The sequence below is a fragment of the Aquarana catesbeiana genome, linkage group LG01 (assembly GCF_042186555.1).
Source record: "Aquarana catesbeiana isolate 2022-GZ linkage group LG01, ASM4218655v1, whole genome shotgun sequence".
In the NCBI taxonomy this organism is placed as follows: Eukaryota; Metazoa; Chordata; class Amphibia; order Anura; family Ranidae; genus Aquarana; species Aquarana catesbeiana.
In genome coordinates, this window is record NC_133324.1 from 628543835 (window position 1) to 628566550 (window position 22716).

The following is a 22716-nucleotide window of genomic DNA, read 5'->3' on the forward strand; positions in this document are numbered from 1 at the left end:
TAATATCCAACAAGATAACCTTGGAACTATAACACACTACTAGCTTCAAAATGATACATACAGTACCTCACCTTTTTGTAAATATATTATATCTTTTCATGTGACAACACTGAAGACATTTTGCTACTATGTAAAGTAGTAAGTGTACAGCTTGTATAACGGTGTGAATTTGCTGTCGCTTAAAATAACACACAGCCATTGAGGTCTAAACCACTGACAACAAAAGTGAGTACACCCCTAAGTGAATGTCCAAATTAGGCCCAAAGTGTCAATATTTTGTGTGGCCACCATTATTTTCCAGCACTGCCTTAACCTTCTTGGGCATGGAGTTCACCAGAGCTTCACAGGTTGCCACTGGAATCCTCTTCCACTCCTCCATGACCTTGCGCTCTTCCACCTTCCATTTTGAGGATGCCCCACAGATGCTCAATAGGTTTAGATCCGGAGACGTGCTTTGCCAGTCCATCACCTTTACCCTCAGCTTCTTTAGCAAGGCAGTGGTCGTCTTGGAGGTGGGTTTCATGTTGGAATACTGCCCTGCGGCCCAGTCTTCGAAGGGAGGGGATCATGCTCTGCTTCAGTATGTCACAGTACATGTTGGCATTCATGGTTCCCTTAATGAACTGTAGCTCCCCAGTGCCGGCAGCGCTCATGACACTCCCACCATCATGCTTGACTGTAGGCAAGACACACTTGTCTTTGTATTCCTCACCTGGTTGCTGCGACACACGCTTGACACCATCTGAACCAAATAAGGTTACCTTGCTCTCATCAGATCACAGGACAAGACAACCTCTGGATACGATGCTGAGCATGTGCACTCAACTTCTTTGGTCGACCATGGCTTGGCTGTTCTGAGTGGAACCTGTCTTGTTAAACTGCTGTATGGTCTTGGCCACCGAGCTCAGTTTTAGGGTCTTGGCAATCTTCTTATAGCCTAGGCCAGTGATGGGGAACTTCGGCACCCCAGATGTTTTGGAACTACATTTTTTTTCCATGATGCTCAACTACACTGCAGAGTGCATGAGCATCGTGGGAAATGTAGTTCCAAAACATGTGGGGGTGCCAAGGTTTGCCATCTTTAAGTAGAGCAACAATTCTTTTTTTTTTTTTTTTTTTTTTTTTTTTCTTTTAGATCCTCAGAGTTCTTTCTTTGCCATGAGGTGCCATGTTTAACTTTTAGTGACCAGTATGAGAGGGTGAGAGCGAAAACACCAAATTTAACACACCTGCTCCCTATTCACACCTGAGATCTTGTAACGCGAATGAGTCACATGACATCGGGGAGGGAAAATGCCTAATTGGGCCCAATTTGGACATTTTTCACTTAGGGGTGTACTCACTTTTGGCAGTGGGTTAGACATTATTGGCTCGGAGTTATTTTGAGGGGACAGCAAATTTTACACTGTTATACAGGCTGTACACTCACTACTTTACATTGTAGCAATGTGTCATTTCTTCAGTGTTGTCACATGAAAACATATAATATATTTACAAAAATGTGAGGGGTGTTAGGGGGGCTTTATTTTAGCGTAAGGAAAGTTTGGAAACTCTCTCTTTTGGTTTTTATAGCTTGTTAACCGGACAGAAAACGATGGGCAATCTAAATTTCAGAATGGCTTCACATTGACCTTCTGCACTTTGGTTGCTGTGCAGTGTACACATGGTTTTTGCGTGGCTTAGCTGCACTTTCCCCTTGTAGTTTTGGTGCGCTTTCAGAAAGCTAACCTGCATGAAAACCACAGGTACACTGCAGCCCAAGCTCAGCAGATCAATGTGAAGCCACCCTTACATCTTTATGGAATTGGTGGTCAGCAAAAAGGACCCAAACTTGTGGTGAGGGGAGGTCTTCCAACAGGGGCACCCGCTGTTCTGGTGACAGCTGAGGGGAATTATCACTTTGAAGAGATTTGTTTCTCACTCTTCCTGTTGTATTACCAGGCAAGGAAGTGAAGAGAAATTTCTCCAATGGGTAAAGTGTTCCTATATCATCCAGCAGTGTAATCTTGTGCTGCTCAGTTTCTCAGTCATAAAGAATGTCTGTGGAGAGTGATAACACACATCATGTCTCAAGTCTGTACCAGTGATTGTAAAGAATTGCAGGAACACATCAAAGTGTGTGCATGTATGGTTGTAAATCCTCACATATACTCAGTGAAGTGAAGATCCTCAGATGATACACCGAGATTAAACAAATCCTCTTACATAGGTTTTACTTGTTTATCTGCAGTCTTCTCTCTACACCCCTTCAAAAGTGTAGATTCTTTTAAAAATCTTAATTCATCTATCAACAGCACAGAGGAGGAGGTGGAGAGTATGCAGTTTAGTGTGTGAGAGCTTATTGGAGGAAAGGAACACGCCCCTCTCCACACAGCACAAGAACTGTTGTGAATAGGCGCGCTCGGTTCTGTGCTCTCCCTCCGGACACAAGTATGTCTGGAAAACTTCTTAAGGCCCCTTTCACACGAGGCGGACTCCGTTTCTACGTAGCCCGCCTCGGTCCGCCGGCTCAGCGGGAGATCAGTCTGTTGATCTCCGCTGAGCCGGCGGATGACAGGTCCCTCTCTACTCACTGAGCGGGGAGGGTCTTGTCAGGCGCCGCTGCAGCCTATGGAGGGATCGGATGAAAACGGACAGCATGTCCGTTTTCATCAGATCTCATCCGATCCACCAGCGACGGACCTGGACGTAGAGCCATCCGTCTGCTTTTAGGGGATCGGACCGAGTCGGATGTCAGCGGACATGTCTCCGCTGACATCTGACGCTCCATAGACTAACATGGAGCGCCCGTTCAGGTCTGCCGTCAAAACTGACAGGCGGATCTGAACGGTCCGATTGTGTGAAAGGGGCCTAAGTGACTCGCACTGATAACAGAGGAACGAAGCACCAGAGAGAAATGACACTTTTGGGGAGAGATGTGTAACCACTGCAGATATATGTGCTTTGCTCAAATTCCATGACTGAGGTTTACAACCACTTTAAGGAAAATTTAGAAATTTGGTATCTGCTCTTCTGAAACAAGAGTAATAGACTCTAGTTAGATGTACAGGCACTTAATCCATTAAAAACCGATTTGCATCTTATTTTAGTGGGGGATGGGGGCTCTTTACCTTAGGATTTGAAGTGCATTTTAATCCCTACAGCATGTACCCCCCTTCATTGAAGACTGAAGGTGTGGAATATTGATACTGTCAGTTGCATCAACATAAACATACCTTTCACCTGTATAAATGTGGCAAATGTGAGAACTTTTTAGATTGTTCAATATATAGTATATAAATATGTAATTGCAGTACCTTGGCATACTATGTACGAGAGTTTTCATTCTTTATTAATAAAGCCAACGTGGATATATGATTTTTTTTTTTTTTTTCCTTTTCCTTTTATTTTTATTAAACCATCCTGGATATATGCTTTCCTATAATCCTCTCTAAACTTGTTTTTACTTCCTGCCACCTTTTTCTTCATGCTTCCCACTCATCAGGATTTGGAGGGCTTGAGCCAGCGACGTCCAACACCACTGGGTTTAACTTTGGTGGTTTCGGACTAGCTGCTAACCCTGCCCTAAACTTTAACATTGGGAACTTCAGTGTTTCCACTGCTCCAGCGCCACCCTTCAATTTTGGTAACGCCCTGGCAAGTGCAGGTAGAAAAATAAAGAATGTATGTGATGTTTGTCATGGTCTCCTCTGCAGTGATCCAAGAATCCAAGTGATATACACTAGCATTTATCGCTACGTGATTTTGTATTAACAATTAAGTGAAATATTTGCCTTGATGGGTGTAATTGTGATATGTCTCTGGGATTCAGCTCTTTGATGTCTTGAAGGGTGTTCTAACAAAATTACCGATATATGAAATAAAGCTAAATTTGAGTAGTATTGCTTCTACTACAGGTCCAAGCTTCATTCCAATGCATTGATTAGATATTTACATTATTATTATTTTTTTTTACTAGAAGTTAATTTGATTCTTGGACCACTGCAGTTCTATATCACACACATTCCACCAATCTGTTGCCATCTCAAGTTTTGTTCAGTTTAGTGGGGTACGTCGTCTTTGTGATCCACCTGTACAAAAGGAAAAAAATAATAATGGAAGCAAAAATATACCGTTTTACTGTTCACGTTTTCTATCCTATGAACTGTGGTAGCAAGACGTTTTCTTTTGTAATCCTTGTGACGCGAATTTCTTACTAACTCCCATTTTGCACCCTCGCCCAGCTGATCATTAATAGCTACCACACGGCCCTTTACACATCAGCAGCAATAAGCTCCCATTCTGCCTCTTCTCCCTCTCCCTCCTTTTATTCCTAAGTGGCCCATGTGGGGGTCATGCTCCGCATCCTCTGTTCGTGGTCAGATATCCTCTCTCTGTCCCTGGCCTGCCTTCTTTTGCTCAGTGTCTTATAGACAGCAGCCTGTACCATCTTCCCTTCATCCTCTGTCATGATCGGCTTTCATTCTGTTTTTCTTTATGGTGTCCTAAAATTCATTCTTTTCCTTCCCCAATTGTCTGATTAAATTCTGCTGTTCTATAACTTTGTCCAAAGATGGATGAAAAATTTCCAGTATTTCTTTTTAAGCATATTACTCTTTATTTTTTTTTTATATTTGTCTACAGTTCTGTTAAAAAATTGGTACTTTTTAGTTTTGGGTATGTGTGGGTGGAATGAATCCTCTTTCATAGACTCTAGAACCAAGATATTTTGAAGTCTGATTTATAAAGGTTTACAGCAGATTCTTCTGTGCTATTACCTACATCCCATGATATTTGCAATCAAAAGCAAGTTTTACAAACAGCATGGACACAGATTGGAAGAACTTAAAGGGGTTGTGTTTTTTCACATAAATGCATCCTATGCATTAAGGTAAACACCCCCCCCTGTCCTTAGCCCCTTCATCTCCTTGGTGGGGACGCGCTGTCCCTCTCTCCTTGGGGTCCCGGCTTTTGATTGGATAGATTGATAGCAGCTCAGCCATTGGCTCCCGTTCCTGTCAGTCAAATCCAGTGACCCGGGGCCGAGTCCGGCATTTGTGTCTGTGGACGCAAATGCTGGACTCGGGAGTGCGCCTGGCAGGTAATCCCCCTCGGGAGAGCGCTTCTCCAAAGGGGTTATCAAATGCGTGGAGGAGCCGCTAGAGCTGCCGGGTGACCCCAGAAGAGGATGTTCGGGGCCCCTCTGTGCAAAACGAGCTGCACAGTGGAGGTAAGTATATGTTTGGTATGTAAACAAGGCAAATCTCCGTTCTGACAGGGGAGATCACACAGATCCTGTCTTTCTGCTATGCAGAGGACTGATCCATGTGTTGTCCCAGTGAGCCCTTCCTTCATACAGTTAGAAAACACCTACAGGAACACATTTACCCCCTTGATCTCTTTCCCTGCCAGTGTCATTAGTACAATAACCGTGCATATTTTTAGCACTGATTACTGTAATGTCATGGGTTCCCCAAAAAGTGTCAAAAATGTCAGGTGTCCGATCTGTCCTCGCAATGTCGCAGTCCTGCTAAGAATCACTGATCGCCGCCATTATACTAGTAAAAATAAATAAATAAATAAAATTGCCATAAATCTATCCCCTATTTTGTAGACACAATAACTTTTGCGCAAACCAATCAATATACACTTTGGGTATTTTTTTTTTTTTTTACCAAAGATATGTAGCAGAATACATATCCGCCTAAATTGATGAATAAATTTTGTTTCTTTGCATTTTTTTTTTTTTTTAAATGTTTTATAGCAGAAACTAAAAAATTATGTTTTTAAAAAAAAATGTTGCACTTTTTTGTTTATAGCACAAAAAATAAAAACTGCAGAGGTGATCAATACCACCAAAAAAAAGCTTTATTTGTGTAGGGAAAAAAAGGACATCAATTTTGTTTAGGTACAGCCTTGCAACACCGCGCAATTGTTAGTTTAAGCGACGCAGTGCCGTATTGCAAAAAATGGCCAGGTCAGGAAGTGGGTAAATTCTTTTCAGGGCTGAAGTGGTTAAAGCAGAACGTTGGCCATAACAGCTTGATAAAAAAATGCACTTTAGATGCATTTTAATACACTTTAGCAAGCAACAATACATTCCACATTAATGATTATGCTACCAAATTAGTGTGTGCTGTAAATTGCCTCAAGCCCCAGTAGCAAATCATAAAGCGGAACTAAACCTAATGATTTACTGGTTTTGAAAAACAAATTCCTGGAATGCTGGAAATGCAAACGGGCACATTTAACTAATCGCATGTGCAGCGCCATGGCACTTGCAGTTCAAACAGAAGAAGTTTCCCTGGGTGTAAAGGATAGGAGGGTTTAATTCCACTTTTTAAGGCTGTCAGCAGATGGGCCTTTACAAACTCAGCAGTGCCAAAAAATAGAGAGCAACTGAGCATGTGCAGAGCAGGGTGAGACCGTATATTATTATATTTTAAACAGTGTAGGCACTTATTTTTAATGTATTATGTAGTTATACCTGCAAAAGGGCCAGCCTGAAGTGATCTAGCAGGACTTTTTTGGCTAAAGTTGCACTTTAGGAATTGGTATTCTGCAATAGAATATTGTTTTGAGTTTAAATAGCTTTAATAGTTTTCTAAAGGTCATGTCAGTTGGTGAAACATCCCTCCTGCATACTGCTTGCCATTGTACAGAATATTTTTGGACTTGGCTGTTAGGACAGAAGGGTTTGACAGTTATCATAGAGCTGCACGATTCTGGGCAAAATGAGAATCACGATTTTTTTGCTTGGAACAAAGATCATGATTCTCCCGGCATAACATCTTTCACATTATACAAAAAAATATGGCTAACTTTAATTTTTTTTTTTTTTTTTCCTATATAATTCAGTAAAGTGTATTTTTTTCCCAAAAAGTTGCATTTTGAAAGACCGCTGTGCAAATGCCGTGTGACATAAAATATTGCAACAACCACCATTTTATACTCCAGGGTCTCTGCTATATAATATATATATTTGGGGGTTCTAAGTCCTTTTCTAGCAAAAAATACTGATTTTTAATTTGTAAATAACAAGTGTCAGAAAACTGTTTAGGCCACTTTCACACTACCGCGATTTTGACGTGATTTTTGCCATAATTTCAGGGAATGCCTGTGTAAACTTGTGTCAACTCGCACTGAAGTTGCACAGATATGATTGGTACTCATTTGGAAATCGTGGGATGTGACTTTGCAGTCGCAGGACAAGTCGCACAAGTGTTAAAGGGGCCTTAGTCTTTCATTCCTTTAAGCTAAAGAACTAAATTGTTTTTTTTTTTTTGAGAGCTGTCAGCTCTCCGCTAAATAGGGAAAGTGCTGTGTTAAGATTGTGAGGGGGATAGAATCGCGATCTCGATTCTTTAACGATTAATCGCACAGCTCTATCATCATCATCGCTCAGTTTAAGCATGTTCCATGTGCAGTTTTTAAAGTGTGATGCTCTTAACTGATTTGTTTGCATGTCAATAAATGTAAATATTTTTCCTCTCTCTGGGTGGGTCATCCTTGACATTGCATGTTTCTATGTCTTAAGCTGGGCACGCATGTAAAAGCCCAATTGTACAGCTTACTCGGTTTAGATGAAATTGAACAGAAAATTCAATATTTTGGCTCACTTACAGTCCAATGTTTTCAGAAGATTTGTATAAGGAAGTATGCAGAAATGTTGGTTTTGTGATATCCTTTAGGCTTTATACATTTCTGGAAGTTGTTCTGAAACTATATTGTGCCTTCTTAGAGCTGCCATCTTCAATAATCACTTGTGTACGCAGGTGTTCCACAGGTTTCTGCCAGGTATTTGGGAAATGGCAGAGATCTGTGGCACCTCTGTGCGCTGACTGGTGTTTCCTTTGCACACAGTCACATGCCACTGGTATCTGGGATCTTGCAGATACTTGCCCCATGAGTGCATGCACAATTATGCTGCTGGGCCTCTGCCAGTTCCCAAAGACCTACTAGAGTGGTGTCATGCCTGCGTATGCACAGAATCTGTGTTTATGCACCCATCGGCAAAACACTGCCTCATGATGTGTGACATTGGCATCCCAGGAGGCTGCAGGGGGTGGTCACTTTACTTCAATCTGACCTAGTTTAGAAAGCGGGAAGTTCTGGACAGCTAGATGAGATGTCCTGCCAAACTTGTCACCCCGGTCGGGCATTCTTGTAGAGGTCAGCAATTCTCTCAAAATTATACAACCCAAGTGTGTCCAGAAAAAAAAATAATTTTTTTTTTCATATATATTTATATTAAATTGATTTTTTTTTCCCTGTAATTCTGTATTTTAAATATGTAGGTTTCAGAAATTTTTTCATAAATGTATAAAGCCTGAAGTAGGGATCTAAGGCACCCCGAAAGCTTGCATTATTAACTGACCTAGTGAAGGGTAACAGACTTTCTACATTAATCAATGGCTAACATGATGCAGTACCCTACCACTGCCATAAGGAAGTTTGACCGTGATTAGTTAAGTTGGAATTTCTTTTTTTTTTTCCAATAACTGTTTTGGAATTTGTATGAAAGATGATACAAACATGGAATACAGTACTTCACACTGAGTAGACTAAGCTCACAGTATAGTAGGTTAAAATAAAAGACCGCAAAATATAAAACCGCAAAAACGTACCTGAGTAAATAGGGAGAACATTGTGTTTAGTAACCAACAATGGTAGCGTAATGTAAGTGAACCTGTCACATCATTTACAGCATACTGTGTTGTAAATATTGCATAAAGTTACAGAGAAACCTGTAAGGGGAGTCATGGTTTCTGAAGCATCAGGTACTCTGGGGGCACAAGTGAGAGTACAGAGGGAGAGAAAGGAAAGGGAGCGCAAAAGGAGAGCTTCAGCATTCCAGAAGTGTAGGAGTAGCCCCATGGGCAAGGAACAGACTAAATCAGAGGTGGGGCCACCAAGGTGGGTTCTCCGAACACCCCCCCCCCTCCTTTTTTTTAAGGTGCCAAAGTTCCCACGTGTGATTAGGGGACTCAAGTTTATCATTACGTCTAGCTGTTAGTTCCTCCATGACTTCTATGACTTTGATTCTAGCATATAAAGTGGTTGAAGTGGGTGGGTTAGTGTTTTTCCAGCTATGAGACATCTTGCTGCCGTGAGAATATGACTAAGAAGTTTTTTGTAAGATTTGGCATAGGGGATAGGCCCAGCAGAAAACATTTTGGGGTGAATGGAACAGTTGCATCAAAGAGCCATTGCAATAAGGCTTGGAATAACTTCCAATAGGGGTTGATTTTCGAGTCGGCTCCAATAAATGTGGTACAGTGTCCCCTTATCATGTGAGCATCTCCAACAACGGTCTGTGCTAGTGGGATTAAGTTGGAATTTCACTGCTACTCTCTGAATATGTAAATTGGCCAAATACCCGCAACATTTTTTTGTTAAAATATTGCTTATTTGTCTCTTAATTAGATTGATAAAAGTTTATAGTTTTAGATGCCTTCTTAGATATGTCCTGAAGTTCCCAATAGACCTGAAACCTGTAGTACTTATTATCAAATGGCTCAAAATTCCTCTCTCAATGCTGCCTATGAACACAGCCAGCGATTGGGCATCTATCGGTCAGATCTATGTGCCAAAGGCACCCCCTAACAGGACTATCTTTTTAACAAATTTCATTAGCAGCCCTGATGGGGAGTCCTTAGTCCCCCAAAACGCGTTGGCCTCATTTTAGTGCTAAAAACTTAGAATAAAACCTTTTAATGCCTGTAATTTACTGAATACCGGGCGCTCCTTTACTTTCACTTCTTTCCAGGCAAACACAGTCATTCGACCACAAAGCCATACCCCGAGGTAGCAGTCCAGGCCCTAACTGGGCGCACCACCACCTTTTCCTCCAACCGGGCACAAACCTCAGGAAACCAATTCTTCATATCTGCCCAAACCCTATAAAACCTACAGCAGTGACTGACTGAGTCAGACCAGCGCAATCTACACCTCCTCTCCTAAGGTAGTCGTCATCATGGGATATTTGTCTTTCACTGATTAAGTTGAGCTATGGACTGCCCCTTCCTGTGCACCATGGTTGGTACAGTGGATAAAAAATGTCAGGTTTCTGTGATGTAAAAAAATGACAAGGATAAGATAAAAAATAATTTCAGAACTTTTTCCACCTATTAATGTGACCTATAAACTGTACAACTCAGTTGAAAAACAAACTGAAAGCCTTTAAGGGGGGGGGGTTAAGAATAAAAAAATAAAATGTGATTCCATAAGTGTGCACAACCTCTTTATAACTGGGGATGTAGCTGTGTCCAGAATTAAGCAATCAAATTCAAACTCAGGTTAAATAGGAGTCAGTACACACTTGCCATCATTTTAAAGTGCCTATGATTAACCCCAAATAAATTTTAGCTGTTCTATAGGTCTTTCCTGACATATTTTTTTTAGCCGTATCCTACAGCAAAAGCCACGGTCTGCAGAGAGCTTCCAAAGCATCAGAGGGATCTCCTTGTTAAAAGGTATCAGTCTGGAGAAGGGTAAAAAAGAATTTCCAAGGCATTAGATATACCATGGATGGAACACCATGAAGACCGTCATCAAGTGGAGAAAATATGGCAGAACTGTGACATTACCAAGAACTGGACGTCACTCCAAAATTGATGAAAAGACGAGAAGAAAACTGGTCAGGGAGGCTGCCAAGAGGCCTACAGCAACATTAAAGGAGCTGCAGGAATATCTGGCAGGTACTGGCTGTGTGGTACATGTGACAACAATCTCTCAACAATTCTTCATATGTCTAGGCTGTGGGGTCAAGTGGCAAGACGGAAGCCTTTTCTTATAAAGAAAAACATCCAAGCCTGGCTAAATTTTTGCAAAAACACATCTGATGTCTCCCAAAAGCATGTGGGAAAATGTGTTCTGGTCTGATGAAACCAAGGTTGAACTTTTTGGCTATAATTCCAAAAGATATGTTTGGTGCAAAAACACTGTACATCACCAAAAGAACACTATACCCACAATGAAGCATGGTGGTGGCAGCATTGTGCTTTGGGGCTGTTTTTCTTCAACTGGAACAGGGGCCATGGTCAAGGTAGAGGGAATTATGAACATTTCAAAATACCAGTCAATATTGGCACAAAACCTTCAGGCTTCTGCTAGAAAGTTGAACATGAAGAGAAGAGGAAATTCATCTTTCAGCATGACGACAATCCAAATCAACAAAGGAATGACTTCACCAGAAGAAGATTAACATTTTGGAATCGCCCAGCCAGAGTCCAGAATCCGAACTGAAAATCTGTGGGGTGATCTGAAGAGGGCTGTCCACAGGAGATGCCCCCCACAATCTGACAGATTTGGAGTGTTTTTGCAAAGACGAGTGGGCAAATATTGTCAGGTCAAGATGTGCCATGCTGATAGACGCATACCCAAAAAAACTGGGTGCTGTAATAAAATCCAAAAGGTGCTTCAACAAAGTATTAGTTAAGGGTGTGCACACTTATGCAATCAAATTATTTTAGTTTTATAGTTTTACTTCCCTCCACTTAAAAGATTTTAGTTTTGTTGTTCAACTGATTTGTACAGTTTATAGGTCTCATTAAAGGTGGAAAAAGTTCTGAAATGATTTATCTTTGTCCTCATATTTTTACATCACAGAAAACTGGCATTTTAACAGGGGTGTGTAGACTTTTTATATCCACTATATGTAGGTGGTTCAACACAAAAAAACACTGATTTTGCAATTATGGGGTTGGGGGAGGTTACGTTAAGAGTGCTACTTTCACTGGCAAAAGGAACGTTTTGCTCTCACCAAGAACAGATGGAGTTCCTGTCACTAAAGTACCTTTCTCTGCATGAAACTTTACATATTTACCCCAAACCCTGAAATGCATTAAATTTAAAAAATAAACCTGACAGAAAAAAAAAATTCTCTATCTTGTCCTAAGCATGCTTTGGTGCCTATACATTTACCTTTGCTTTGTTGCCATTCTAGTCCCTGCAGCCATACCTGCAAAGTCACCATAAATTGTTGACATGCCCCATCCCATATGGCAAGAGGTTGGCGATTAGCCACCCAAGGTCCAAGTGCTACATTGGGGGGGGGGGGCGGCAGTGTGTAGCCTTCCACTGCATATGTGGAAGTAGCAGGCTCATGTTTACAGCAGTGGTAGCGGTGATCTAAAAGGTAAATGTATAGTTGTTGGAGGAGTTGAAAGGATTTTTCATATACTTATGCCCAGGTTGCTTTAATATCTCATTCTGCCTAGCGCAGCAGGTTATGTTGTGAATGAGCTGAAGGGACCCTTATGTAATGCTATAGGAAGGATTTCTAAATCCGTAGAGCCTATATAAGCTTTTCCAGGAAACGTCCTTTTGTATCAATTTTGTATTTAGTTTTTTTTTTTTTTTTTTTTTTTGTTTTTTTTTTTTTGTTTTATGATTATATGGTAGAGCAATATTATATTGTATTTTTTTTTTTTTTTTGTGTATTTAATATTTTCTGAGAGCATGAATGTATTACATATGATGATTTTAAGTTATTTGAATGTATGTGGTTTACTTGAGTAGAGAAAATGGTAGGGAAAGATTAGTACCTGTGTCAGGTTAGACTGGGAACAGGCCTTAATAAGGTCTCCTAGGAAAGTATTACTTTGGGGGGGGGGGGGGGTTTCCTGTCAAATGTGTGTGGATGTTACTAGATATTTTAATGCTATATATACAAAGGCATCAGTGTATGCATAGCTTGAATTTGGCAAGGCTAAAAATATGTATGTGTATGCATGTTACATTCTTATGTCAGTATTGTTTTGCATCTTGTTACATCTGTATACTTTTCCTGACACCTTATATCCTAATTGCTCCTTGTTTGGCTTTGTGCATTTTCAGTGTTTTTTGTTGAGACCTTATTTATTTGTTTCAAAACACTTGATAAATCTACCTTCTGACATACTTAATAATTCCCTCTTCCTGTTCAGGTGGTTTTGGTGGTTTTGGAACCACATCTACTACTGCTTCTGGCACCGGTTTTAGTTTCTCAGCCCCTACTAACACTGGCACAACAGGTAAGAACATAGAGATTCATTGTAACCTACCGCCAGTCAGAGTGGATGCTCAGAATAAAAAGTTCCTCTGCAAAGTGGCAAAATTTGATGTGATAAGCTGTCCAGAGAAGGATGACAAAAAATCAGCTGCCTCACACCAACATGAGCTTACAGAAATGCCATTTTTCTGTTTGCCTACATTTTGCTTTCAAAAAAAGAAAAGGAAAAAATGTATTAATACAAGAACACTTACCTTTCCAGGGGTCCATTGCTGTCTTCACTCGAGCCTGTTCTTTACTGAGCTTTGGGTCCCTAGCATCCTAACTAAAGCCCGTGAAGCCTTTTGGATTCACAGCAGGAGTCCCACTGGCCCTGTGCCAGCTGCGCTGCGCTTTGTGAATGGTCCCGCAGTCTTCTAGGACCTATGTTGTGTCCCAGAAGGCTGCGGGCAAAGAGAGGTGCTTCTGCTTTAAACGTCAACAGTAGAATGCTCCATGAGTAGCAGAATGTTATATAGTTCAACTAGAGGTGCACTGAACGGATATTTTGGTATTCTTGAAAAGAATGCACTAAAACAAAAATGACTGTGTGTGTATATATGTGTGTGTATGTGTGTGTATATATATATATATATATATATATATATATATATATATATATATATATATATATATATATATATATATATATATATATATTCTCTCGCTGTGGTGTTTAAAAAAAAAAATCTTGCTTGCTGCATTTTTTTTTTTTTTTTTTGCTGCACTTTCCTATTGAAATTTATTGAAAACGTAGCAAAAATGCTTCAATAACTCACAAGGTTTTTTTTTTTTTTTTTTTTTGGGTCTCATGACACCATAAGCACAGTAAGGCTGGGTTCACACTGTTTGCAGAGTGGCTTGCAGCAGGGGGTTCAGCGCTTCCCTTTTTTATTGCAGGGGTCAAATCAGGTCCTAATTTTTGCGTGAATTCGGACCTGAAACTGAGCCAAAGACGCACAGGACCCTTCTGCAGTCCGCGGCCACCCTGAAGTTGTGTGAATTGGCTCCATTGAGATCCGGTCACCCTCTCCTGTCATGTGAATTGGATGCGGGGAAACCTGCATTAAAATCGCATAAGTGTGAACCCAGCCTAAAATAGTTTTAGGCGCCATTATATGCGCCTTTTTCTCTATCAGCAAAATATGCTGATATGTTTCAGTGCATCCCTAATTTTAACTATAGACAACAAACAATATATAATATACTGTACATTGGTCAAAAACATATAAAATGACTCCAGCCTAAACCAGTTGGCACCAAGAAACAGTCTTTTTTTTCCCGGCTCCTCCCTTTACAAGAAACTCTGCCTTAGCTTCAAGATTTAAGCCCCTTCTGCCCCACTGGACCCTCAGTTTTGGTGTTTCCTCCGGCAGGGAGACATCGCTGGGAACCAGGGCTGATTAACTGGGGAGGTTGAAACCAGTTATTACTGTGGGGAGAAGCTCTCCCTATCTCTATTTTTTGGTTGGTGGAGCCTTGGACCTTGGAAGGTACCATTTAGGTCCGCTGATTAGCTACCCCAGCTTCTCCTGGTGGGGAAGAAGCTTCGGGGGCCCTGCTTTCATTCTGTCCAAGGGGGGGTGTCATCGGAGGTGCACCATTCCTCCACGCGTTGTGTGGCCAGTTAGGGAGCTTGAGGCTGGACTGGAGGAAGTAGTGATGTCACGTCTTGTGGGGGTGTGCACTTCTGCCAGTGGCTTTCGGTTCCAGCCACGGTTTGAGAGAGGGCCAGGCTCTGGCTGGTACAAGCCTGTAAACGCTTTAGATGTCAGCGAGCGGCTCAGGAAGGCGGACCATCACGATCCTCAGTGGGAGATGTCCGAGGAAGAGGATGCCCAGACTACTCCTGGTAATGCCAGCACCAGCCACTATGGTGAGAGGAACCCTGGGGTGGGTATTCCTTTTCCCTTTTTACCTGATAGCTCCAAGGAGGTTGACCCCTCTGATGGTCGAGGGGTTGGGAGGTAGTACTGGGACCTTGGTGGTGTTTGGTCCTAGGCACACTCCAGGTGACACTCTGCTTAGGAGTATGGCCTTGCATTTGGTTTTAAAAGTGAGCTGGAGGACTGCAATGCCCAGCATGCCCTTTGTGCAATAAGCCTGAGGAACTGCAATGCCCAGCATGCCCTTTGTGCAGTGAGCCTGAGGAACTGCAATCCCCAGCATGCCCCTTTTTTTTCAGTCGGGTTCAGCCCCAGGCTGGCCCCCCGCCAACTCAGCAGAGTATTGCACCTGCCCGCCGGTCTTATCCTCCGCTAATGGAGGAGCATTGGGGGGGGCACTGGTGACAAGCTAAAGAGGAGCCAGTTAGCGCTTCTTCAGGCTCCCAGGTGGAGTCATGGGGAGAGGGGTTGGGTGGTGAGCCCTCTGGACCCTCTCGCTACAAGCTTTCCCTCGAGGGGTGCAGGATCTCTTGGGAGACATCCGTACCTGCCCTGGGAATCCAGGAGAATCACTCCATGACCAGGTGTATCTGGGCCTGGGGGAACAAAAGAAGTTGTTCCTGCCCAGGAAGGTCTGTGGAAGCCATCAAAGATTGGCAAGATCTGGGGAGGAAACCCTTCCTTTCAAGGGCCCTGAAGCTTAGGTTATCTTTTCACGGAGGACGTCAGTCGGTAGGGTACCCAGACTGGACGCAGCCTTCTATCAGGTTTACTTGGGAGAGATCCCATGGACAAGAGGATGGATTCGCTCTTGAAGGACACCTGGGACTCTACCTTAGGGCGGTGCCCATAGGGGCAGGAACGGGACAGAGACAATCTTGTCCTCCTTTCCCATGCTCTTGCGGGGAGTGGCATATAGTGCGGATGCCTCGACTGATTTAATGCATATGTCTGCCAGATCGTCAGCCCTAGTCATCTCAGTTAAAACTTTGCAGTAGGACAGTGTGTCCAAGGCTAAGTTCTGTGGGATTCTCACGGAGGGCTTGTTTTGGTTGGGTCCTGGTCTGGAAACCGTTTAGATCGGACAGTTGATAAGGGGAGAGTCCATTCCCGTCTGGTGTAGTACGGGCAAGCAAGGAATAAGTCTTGCCCTCAGAGAGAATTTAGGGTCCCAAAGGCCAACGTTTCAAAGAGGTCTTGGGGTCACAAAGGCGGGGCAAATAGGGGGTTTGTCCTCCCAAACGGTCCAAAAGAAGATTGGGGGCCTTCCTCCAATAGCGGGTAGTGGTCTACTCCAATCATTTCTTCTGGGGATGGTAAGGAGGGGTCACCGGCTTGAATTTGCAAGCCCACCCCCGGCCGCTCATCACCAGTTTGCCAAGCTGCACGGAAAAACGTTAGCCTTACTATCCTCCCTGAAAAATCCAAAACATTATATCAACAGTGACTTAGTGGCTGGCACTCCGGACTAGCAGCATTCAAACCAAAGGTTCAGTCTTGGACAGGGTATCGTCTGCTTGGGGTTTGAATAGTAAACAGCAGAGTATCCTGAAAATAGGCAAGGGCCTTGTTACCAATACCACATCGGTATGCTGTTTTAAAAATCGTTTTCCTGGTCCTGGAAGCTTGGGTGGAAGCCATCAAAGGATCCGGTGAGGAAATCCTTTTTTAGGGGAGGTAGAGGAGCCAGTTAGCGCTTCTTCAGGCTCCCAGGTGGAGTCTGAGGTAGAGGAGTTGGACGGTGAGTCCTTTAGACCCTCTCGCTACAAGCCTTCCTTGGAGGAGGTGGAGGATCTCTTGGGAGCCATCCATGCCGCCCTGGGAATCCAGGAGTAGAAGCTGTTATCACTCCATGACCAGAGGGATAAAAGTGGCAGAACGGTGGCTAATGGATTAGCATTTCTGCCTACCAGCACTGAGTTTCTGGGTTCGCACCCGAAACATGCCACTTCATATAGAGAAAGGTCTGTTCTCCCTCTGTTAAACATAACTCCTGACTCTCGGACTTCCCATAATTCAGGGCCTGGGGGAACAGATTAACCTACAGAAGGCTCCATGTAGACTGTCCCCTCCCTCCAAACTGCTTAATGGTAATCATAGACCTGAGGGACACTTATCTGCACATTCACATGGTGGAGAGCTGTCAAAATTTTTTTCAGGCTGACAGTGGAACCAGGGAAGACCTGCTCCTATTTATCTTCAAACCAAGGTTATGTCTTCTATTCTCATTGCACCGCTTTGGCCCAGGAGGCTGTGGTTCCCAAGCTGGTACGAACTGGCGTGGAATTTTCCTGGATACTGCTAATCCGGGAGGACCTTCATCTCAGGGTTCATTCTGCTGTCCCCAGGTGGAGTGGTGAATTCTCCCTGCATGGCTTCCGAGGAAGAATTGCTAAAGGGAAGAGCTTCTCGGATGGAGTTCTGGCCCTAATAAGTAGCAGGAAAGGGGAAACCCGCTCCATCTGCTGGAGACCTTTTCAACAGCTGGTATGCAGAGGGCATTTCCAATCGGGGGGGAGGGCTTTTCTACCAATATTTCCGTACCAGGTGTGTGTTTTTCTTTTTTTTTTTTTTTGAGAGGGTGGCTTCGAGGCCAAGAAATTATTTTGCCAACTTCCTGTTCGAATCCGGTAGGTGAACATAAGTTGGATGTTAAAAGGTTGTAGCACCTTTGTCAAATGCTACAGGTTGGACCTGTGGATCACTAAGGATCGGACCTTCGGAGAAAAAAGGGGTCCTACAAGTGGTGGTCCCACCCTAGGGTTAAGTGCTTGTTTATCCTCTCAAAGGTGGCTGTCCTAAAAGACATTTAGGAAAAATCAGAGTTGCGTACCGGTAACGTATTTTTCCAGGAGTCTTTCAGGGCAGCACCGATACCCACCCAAAAACTGTGTTTGCAATAAGGAGGCTGGCTAAGTGGGTAGCAATTCCGTCTAGCAGCACTGTGCTTGCTGGTTCAATTTCCCCCAACATGCTAATTGGGTCCCTGACGGGAACAGTCAGGATTAAAAGTTGTGTATGACATGTTCTTGTGTCACCCCAGCTGGCCGGAGGTTCTCTTAGGATACTGAGGGTCCAGTGGGGCAGGAGGGGCTTAAATCTTGAAGCTAAAGTGGTGTTTCCTGTGAAGGGAGGAGCCGAGGTCTCTCAAAGGTGGCTGTCCTGAAAGACTCCTGGAAAAGACGTTAGCGGTACGTAACTCTGATTTTTTTTTTTTTTTTTTTTTTTTTTTTTGAGTGGAGAAGGGACTCTAATAAGTCAGGTTCACTTAGCGTGAAAAAGATTTCACCAGAACAAGGGGGCACTAGTTCTGGTGACAAGGGGTTTCCTCTAACGTCTAGTGCAATCGAAAGATAAGCCAGCGTTTAAGTTCGCAGTCTGTGCTGTCTTCCTCATACTAAAAATGGCATTGTGTTATTACCACCTTTTAACCGAGGTTGCAAATTGTTGAGGCTGTTTTATTGTATAATGTTTGCTTTCATGCTTGCTTGTAGAAATTATGCATGTTTGTGTACGACATTGGTTTCCTTACTTTTAGGTAGATTTATTTGACATTTCATTGTTGGTTATTCACGTACCCTTTAGGTCTGTTTGGAAGCAATCAAAACAAAGGATTTGGATTTGGCACTTTTGGAGCAGGAACGAACACTGGTCTCGGCACTGGTATTTCAACTGGTTTTGGTTTGACTGGTTTCAATACTCAACCTCAGCAGCAGCAACAACAACAGAATGGTTAGTGAACACCTCTGCATGTGATGCTTTTTGCCAGCTGTATGTCAGCTTGAGTGATTTGACCTATAAATCGGTCAGCTGTTTATATGGTTTAATCACATTGCTATGTATTTGGAATTTCTTTTTATTCCAGTTCTTGGAGGTGGACTTTTTGGGCAGCCAGCACAAAACTTGATTCAGTCAAATCAGCTGTACAATGCAGCAAGTGCCCTTAATGCGCCAACATTACTTGGTGACGAGAGAGATGCCATCTTGGCAAAATGGAACCAACTTCAGGCCTTATGGGGAACAGGAAAAGGTTACTTTAACAGTAATATACCCCCTGTGGAATTCACGCAGGAAAACCATTTTTGCCGGTTTAAGGTAACTTGCAGTACTTTGCATTATACTGTGGATATATATATATATATACAGGGGGTCCCCTACTTACAAACACCCGACTTACAAACGACTCCTACTTACAAACGGAGGGAGACAACAGGAAGTGAGAGGAAATCTACCCCTAGGGAGGGAAATTCACTCCTGTAAGAGTTAATATGGGAAAAAGGTGTCTCCACTGATGCTTTATCACCTATCCTTATTTCCCTAATAACCCCAAATTTTCAAAATCCAATTGTCATTGGGACAGAAAGTGAGGTGAAATCTTATGAACAGGGGCACAGACAGCAAAACAAATGTTACAGGGGTGATAACCCTTCCCTATGCTATCTACAAAACTTAAAAATAGATTTTTTGGCTGGAGCTACACTTAAAAAATTTACCTGTTCCGACTTACAAACAGATTCAACTTAAGAACAAACCTAAAGTCCCTATCTTGTTTGTAACCCGGGGACCCCCTGTATATAATCTCCGCTCTCCCTTTATTACTTACAGTGAAAAATAAACTATTGCACCCAGCAAACAAAGAACCAAACAATTGAACATCTTCTAGCCATTCATAATTAAGAAAGGAATCGACCAACATGAAGCATACCTTGATATTTGGTTTTTGATTTGTGTTTTAGACACTTGAAATGCCCTCAGAGGAAGGAATATTCTTCCTTGTGGTGTGCATAGTGAAATATTGGTTCTGACTTCACACGCTCCTGTGTATTATGCACCCGCTAGGTCAGTCATGCTGCTTAGTACGCAAGCTCGTGCATAGGTGTCAGTCATGGTGTCTTCTCGTATTTACAAGACTTGCATGCATTCCTAGCTTGATTTTCAAATCAGTAGGAACATACCCCCTTTTGCACAGCGGGGAACAAACTTGAATGTGCTTCTTCACTGGTGCAAGCAATCAAGGAATGTTTACAGCAGGGCGATGGAGTGACACCATTGATCGCATGGTGTCTCTGAAATTGGGAGGCAGGAGCAGAGTGAGGGGGAAAAGGAGCATGGTTGAGATGGAAACTGTAAGCAATGTGAATACAAAGGTATGCATGATATATTGAGGTTATTGGCAGATTCTAATTTTCAAAAATGTAATGCCACTTTTTGTCTTTTGTGCAAAGTATCAACTTTTTGAACAACCTTGTTCTGTGTGTGTATATGTGTGTGTGTGTATATGTATGTATGTATGTATATGTGTGTGTGTGTGTGTGTGTGTGTCTATCTATCTATCTATCTATCTATCTATCTATATAGAGATATAGATATCTCTATATAGATATATATATTATTTTATATTATAATATAATTTTTATTATTTTTATTTTTGTTACTGCAGCTCTCTATTTTTACTTGTATTAAAGATTCCTTTATGTGTACCAGCTATTTAAAGTTTCCTGAATCAGACAATATGGCAGAGCGTCTTGTGTGCAATTTATAAGACACATTTTAATTTTGGTAACCTTGTTAACGCACCATTTGTTAACTATCTAAAAGACACCCTGTCTACATCCATGCTTTAAATGGTGTTTTCTGTAATCATGTTAAGGATTAGAAAATAACCAGTAAATATTACATACAGTGGGGACGAAAAGTATTCCGATCCCCTTAAATTTTTCACTCTGTTATAGTGCAGCCATTTGCTAAAATCATTTAAGTTCATTTTTTTCCTCATTAATGTACACACAGCACCCCATATTGACAGAAAAACACAGAATTGTTGACATTTTTGCAGATTTATTAAAAAAGAAAAACTGAAATATCACATGGTCCTAAGTATTCAGACCCTTTGCTGTGACACTCATATATTTAACTCAGGTGCTGTCCATTTCTTCAGATCGTCCTTGAGATGGTTGTACACCTTCATTTGAGTCCAGCTGTGTTTGATTATACTGATTGGACTTGATTAGGAAAGCCACACACCTGTCTATATAAGACCTTACAGCTCACAGTGCATGTCAGAGCAAATGAGACTCATGAGGTCAAAGGAACTGCCTGAAGAGCTCAGAGATAGAATTGTGGCAAGGCACAGATCTGGCCAAGGTTACAAAAAAAAATTCTGCTGCACTTAAAGTTCCAGAGAGCACAGTGGCCTCCATAATCCTTAAATGGAAGATGTTTGGGACGAACAGAACCCTTCCTAGAGCTGGCCGTCTGGCCAAACTGAGCTATGGTGAGAGAGGTAAAGAAGAACCCAAAGATCACTGTGGCTGAGCTCCAGAGATGCAGTCGCGAGATGGGAGAAAGTTGTAGAAAGTCAACCATCACTGCAGCCCTTATGGCAGAGTGGCCCAACGGAAGCCTCTCCTCGGTGCCAGACACATGAAAGCCCGCATGGAGTTTGCTAAAATAAAAAACACCTAAAGGACTCCAAGATGGTGAGAAATAAGATTCTTTGGTCTGATGAGACAAAGATAGAACTTTTTGGCCTTAATTCTAAGTGGTATGTGTGGAGAAAACCAGGCACTGCTTATCACCTGTCCAATACAGTCCCAACAGTGAAGCATGGTGGTGGCAGCATCATGCTGTGGGGGTGTTTTTCAGCTGCAGGGACAGGACGACTGGTTGCAATCGAGGGAAAGATGAATGCGGCCAAGTACAGGGATATCCTGGACGAAAACCTTCTCCAGAGTGCTCAGGACCTCCGACTGGGCCAAAGGTTTACCTTCCAACAAGACAATGACCCTAAGCACACAGCTAAAATAACGAAGGAGTTGGCTTCACAACAACTCCGTGACTGTTTGTGAATGGCCCATCCAGAGCCCTGACTTAAACCCAATTGAGCATCTCTGGAGAGACCTAAAAATGGCTGTCCACCAATGTTTACCATCCAACCTGACAGAACTGGAGAGGATTTGCAAGGAGGCATGGCAGAGGATCCCCAAATCCGGGTGTGAAAAACTTGTTGCATCTTTCCCAAAAAGACTCATGGCTTTATTAGATCAAAAGGGTGCTTCTACTAAATACTGAGCAAAGGGTCTGAATACTTAGGACCATGTGATATTTCAGTTTTTGTTTTTTAATAAATCTGCAAAAAATGTCAACAATTCTGTGTTTTTCTGTCAATATCGGGTGCTGTGTGTACATTTAATGAGGAAATGGCTGCAATATAACAGAGTGAAAAATTTAAGGGGGTCTGAATACTTTCCGTCCCCACTGTATGTATATTTCATACTTCCCTTTTGAAGCCTGAATGTAGCACGTTCCAAGCTGCTCTGCGATTTTACCAAGCTTGACATATTGTTGCAGCCTGTGTTATAAATGGACTTTATAATATCAAATAATATTTGCACACAGGTAAAAGACCAAAAAGAGGGAACAACACCTCCCTCCTCTGCTAGCACATACAAATCTCATAGATATTTAGAAGCAGTCAACATCTAAAAAGTGACTGCTGGGTTTTAAAGCATGCAACATACTTTGAAAATAATACATATCTCTAAAATATGTTTGATAGTCTTAAAACAAAAGTATGCAATTTATAAACTTGAAAACAAATACTGGAGCATGTTACATGTTGCACATTACACCCTAATGCCCCGTACACACGGTCGGATTTTCCGACGAAAATGTGTGATAGGACCTTGTTGTCGGAAATTCCAGCCGTGTGTAGGCTCCATCACACATTTTCCATCGGATTTTCCGACACACAAAGTTTGAGAGCAGGCTATAAAATTTTCCGACAACAAAATCCGTCGGAATTTCCGATCGTGTGTA

At 42.4% G+C, this 22716-nt stretch overlaps 1 protein-coding gene across 3 annotated transcripts in view; it reads left to right on the top strand.

The window, feature by feature from the left end:
• Positions 1 to 22716, top strand: part of NUP54 (nucleoporin 54) — a 75224-nt gene that overhangs the window by 16069 nt on the left and 36439 nt on the right. Inside the window, exons 3-6 of one of the 3 annotated variants that reach the window (XM_073600947.1) lie at positions 3485 to 3646; positions 12909 to 12995; positions 18484 to 18630; positions 18764 to 18993. In XM_073600947.1, the coding sequence (XP_073457048.1) occupies positions 3485 to 3646; positions 12909 to 12995; positions 18484 to 18630; positions 18764 to 18993 (626 nt within the window). The remainder of the gene's footprint in view (positions 1 to 3484; positions 3647 to 12908; positions 12996 to 18483; positions 18631 to 18763; positions 18994 to 22716) is intronic. The other 2 variants (XM_073600948.1, XM_073600955.1) reach the window with 2 other exon arrangements.